The sequence below is a fragment of the Aplysia californica genome, unplaced genomic scaffold (genome assembly GCF_000002075.1).
Source record: "Aplysia californica isolate F4 #8 unplaced genomic scaffold, AplCal3.0 scaffold00314, whole genome shotgun sequence".
In the NCBI taxonomy this organism is placed as follows: Eukaryota; Metazoa; Mollusca; class Gastropoda; order Aplysiida; family Aplysiidae; genus Aplysia; species Aplysia californica.
Genome location: NW_004797584.1, coordinates 735,935 through 740,232, shown reverse-complemented (window position 1 = coordinate 740,232; position 4,298 = coordinate 735,935). Strand labels below are relative to the sequence as shown.

Below are 4,298 nucleotides of genomic sequence, written 5' to 3'. Positions count from 1 at the left end.
AGCAGCAACAGCAGTCGATTCCAGCGGAGGGAAGTGGGAGAGGAAGAAAGCCAACCCGGAGAACCGGATCAGAACAATTACCAAAACGACGGTCCCTACCCGGGTTACGAGTGGCAGGAACACTATCAAGAATGGGACCCCCAACTACAGGAAGGTGATCCTTCTGAGGAACCGGTGCAAGAACTGATTGGAGAGCCGGTTCATGAGGAACTGGATGAACCAGTAGTCGAGATCGCCGAGGAACCGGAACACGAGGAACTGGAGTACCAGGAACCGGAATATCAGGAGCCGGAATACCAGGAACCGGTTTACCGAGAGGCTGAGTTGGAATCGGTTCCGAGAACCCCGTCTTCACGAAAAAGCCCGTCTCCTTCTCGGACGCCGTCACCTCGAAAGCAAAGTGTCTGTGCTCGCTGCTCTGTTCTTCCTTCGTGCTTTCCTTTAGTTTGCAGCTGGTTACCGCCATCTACATGTTATTTTTTGTTTGTTTTTTGTAGGTTTTTAAAAAAATATTTAACGTACTGTCGAGTCGACATGTTTACCTTTATAGACGCCTTAATGTAATACTTTTCATGATTATACCTCCCTCACCTCCCCTTTCCGTGTGCTGCCGGTTTCCCCTCCCCTTCGTTGTTGATAGTGTTCATACTGCCATGCCTAGCATAATTGATCCTTGATCATCAATAGTTTATTCATAGAGGCACCAGCCATTCATGTCCAGGTGCTATTTTTGCCAAGATAGATAGATAGATAGATAGATAGATAGATAGATAGATAGATAGATAGATAGAACTCTTATTAAAACTACTATAGCTTGTTCACTTTCGTCTGACCGCGGTTAAAGCAAAGTTCAGTCCAATCTTCTCAGATCGTTGCACACGACCCTTAAAGTTGGATTACCTACAGAGTCCCAATTGCACATTCATAAAAGTCAGTGCGATTTAAGATTCCGACACGTTTTCTTTGGCAAAAGCCTGAAGCGGGTAAAAATACATGTATAATAGGGGATTTACAGCGTAGATCTAAAACACCAAAAGTCTGACATATTTTCCTCAACATCATCCTTTAACGAATAGTTATGATTCAAAATATGCAGATTTTAATATAGGGATATAGGGCCCAAAAATAAAGAGCTCAATGTTTCTTCTACAAGTAAATTAAGATTTTTTAAATATATATATATATTTATTTGGTCGCTGGCCTGCAGAAGTACCATGCAAAGTTTCTTGAACATAGGTAAATTAATAAATGAGCTAAATTTTTTAATGCGGATAGACAAAAAGGAACAAGCTATAAAAACCTCTAAACCTTCCAGCAACCGTCCCGTGAGAGCCGACTGATCCAGGGGGAGAGCTCGCCCAAATCCCGGCAATCCGGTTCTCCCAGGACCCCGATCTCTCGTGCAAGCAGCAACAGCAGCCGATTCCAGCGGAGGGAAGTGGGAGAGGAAGAAAGCCAACCCGGAGAACCGGATCAGAACAATTACCAAAACGAAGGTCCCTACCCGAGTTACGAGTGGCAGGAACACTATCAAGAATGGGACCCCCATCTACAGGAAGTTGATCCTGATGAGGAACCGGTGCAAGAACTGGTTGAGGATCCGGCTCTTCAGGAACCACGTGAACGGGTAATCGAGATCGAATACGAACCGGAAGACGAGGAACCAGAAGACGAGTTACCGGAAGACGAGCATTTGGACGTCTACGACCAGGAAGAGCCCGATCAAGGCGAACAGAACTATGATGATGAAGAAGAACCGGTTTGGGGAAGAGAGACAGAGTTGGAACCAGATTTGAGAACCCCGTCGTCAAGAAAAACTCCGTCTCCTTCTCGAACGTCATCCCCTCGAAAACAGACGAGGTCACCTCTCAGAACACCTACTTCAACTTCCACCGGAGCAGAGAGGGCGCCATCTGGCGAGCGGTACTACACATCGCCCCGTGGGTCGGAAGGCAGGAGCAGCAAGAACCAGTCCACACAGCTGTCACCTCAGGCATCCGTGGCAACGCAGACAGCATTCATGTCTCCCCGGCCCAGGAGTAGGCAGGAGGAGATGTGGGAGGAGGTCAGTGAGTGCTGTCTGGGGGGAAAGAAGGAGTCTTACTTACTTTATCCGTCTTCTTGTACCTCTAGGGCGTCGAGGGGAGAAAGAGCTTCCTGTCTCTAATACTTTGATGGCCTGGTTGGGTGGTATATTGAATATTCTCATGGTATCCGTCACACCCTGGATCCAGAAAAAAAGGAGTGGGAGAAAAAAAGAAGATCGGGTGTGAGGGGAGGGAGGAGGAGGGGGATGGGGAGGGGAGGGGGGAGGAGGCATAAGTGGCAACGCAGATAGAGAGAGCCAGGAGTAGACAGGAGGAAATGTGGGATGAGGTCAGTGCTGTCTTTTTAGTTTTAGTAGAGGTTTTACGGTGCTCGCAACTGCATATGACTATGTGCGCAGAAGATTAGAGGTGTTAGTCTGTGTGTCTGTCAATGTGGCTGTCTGTCTCTGTCTCTGTTTCTTTCCGTCTGTCTGTCTGTCTGTCTGTCTGTCTGTCTGTCTGTCTGTCTGTCTGTCGCTCTGTCTCTATCTCTTTCTCTCTATCTGTCTAGCTGTCTCTTTCTCTCTCTCTCTCTCTCTCTCTCTCTCTCTCTCTCTCTCTCTCTCTCTCTCCCTCTCCCTCTCTTACCCCCCGGGGCGGTGCCACTGACTGAGGTGTCTTTAGGCCATTTCCAAAGGGGGACATTTCTCGTTCATGCATAGTAGAATTGTAAATGGGCTGATCCATCAATGTCACGCTCATAACTGTGCCTGATCTACAACAGGGACCTGCTGCTTTTTCTTTCCTAAGTCTTACTATTGTCATTTTTCCTCTACTTCTTTTGTATGTTTGTCACACTCTTGTGACCCACTGTTTCCAGGGTGCCTTGATAGTCGAAGCAAGCTTTTTGCTGTAGAAGCTAGTGAGGTGAGCAGAATAAGTCTGATTCCCTGTAAGGACAACAACAAAGAGAGAGAATAAGGTATCCAGAAAAAGAAGAAAATTTACTTATTTCGCAACAACAACGACAATAGCAACATTAACAACAATTATTACTAAAATTTAGCAACAACAACAACCATAACAACAACAAAGAAAGGGTATTGGTTGTTTTGAAACAAGAAAATTAATTTACTTACTTTTACGAAAACATTCCAGAGTGTATTGCTCTAAGTCTTACCCCCACCTCCCTCCCTCCCTCAAATTCCTTCCAAAACAGGAAGAAGACTATCCAGAAGAAGTGTACGACGAGGACATCGCTTACAGCAAGAGAGAGAGAAGAGAGGAGAGAGGGGAGAGAGAAGAGAGAGAGGAGAGAGAGGAGAGAGAAGAGGACGCCAGGAACAACAACGGTGAGAGCATGAAACAGAGAGAAAGGGGCTCTTGTTGTTGGCTGCTTCCCAAGCAATATGCTCTATCTATCTATCTATCTATCTATCTATCTATCTATCTATCTATCTATCTATCTATCACCAGCCGGCGACCAGCCTTCAGGAGTCATCGTCTACCAGATGTCTATCCGGTTTGCTTGCACAAACGGTATCCGGGTATCCGGCGGCGTTCGAGTCTTGCTGGATATAAATAACCGGATGGGATATGTCCAGGTCATCTCTTTACTCAACGAGGTATGATTATGTACTAGTCGTAATAATAATAATAATAATAATAATAATAATAATAATAATAATAATAATGAATAATAAATAGCATTTATAAAGCGGGTAACCTCACTCTACAGCGAGCTCTATGCGCTTTATACTATATTATTTCCCCAGCAGACCATAGAACACTCAGAAACATTATCAGTTCAGCTTCCCGAGAAGCATACAGTGCAAGCAGCTGATTAAAAGCTCAAACACAAACAAACTGACAAGATCTTACACTATCTATAGCTGGGTACCCATTCCCACCTGGGTGAAGGGAGGAAAATGCGTGTAAAGTGCCTTACCCAAGGACACAACGCCAGGTCCCTGACAGGATTCGAAACACACGACCTTACGCTTGTGTGTCTGAGAGCTTAAGCACAAGGCCACCGACGCCATCTCTGTACTCTACGAGGTATGATAATATGTACAAGGCATGTCTTTTACTCAACGAGGTACGACTCTCAGACTAGCATTGTGAGAATGGATGTGACGGCGGACTGAGAGGGTGGGGGGGAGGGGGAGGGGCCTTTAGATAACCCTCATTTTGTTTTTCAAAAAATGGTAGAACGTGATAGATAGATAGATAGATAGATAGATAGATAGATAGATAGATAGATAGATAGAT

The 4,298-nt window shown here is 45.5% G+C and overlaps 1 protein-coding gene across 1 annotated transcript in view; it reads left to right on the top strand.

Moving 5' to 3' along the window:
- The window catches only part of LOC118477954 (cell surface glycoprotein 1-like), a 24,716-nt gene extending 21,058 nt beyond the window's left edge, over nt 1–3,658 (top strand). Inside the window, exons 8-10 of the mRNA XM_035970725.1 lie at nt 1,316–2,065; nt 3,247–3,379; nt 3,504–3,658. Of these exons, the coding sequence (XP_035826618.1) occupies nt 1,316–2,065; nt 3,247–3,379; nt 3,504–3,658 (1,038 nt within the window). The remainder of the gene's footprint in view (nt 1–1,315; nt 2,066–3,246; nt 3,380–3,503) is intronic.
- The last annotated feature ends 640 nt before the right edge of the window (nt 3,659–4,298 follow it).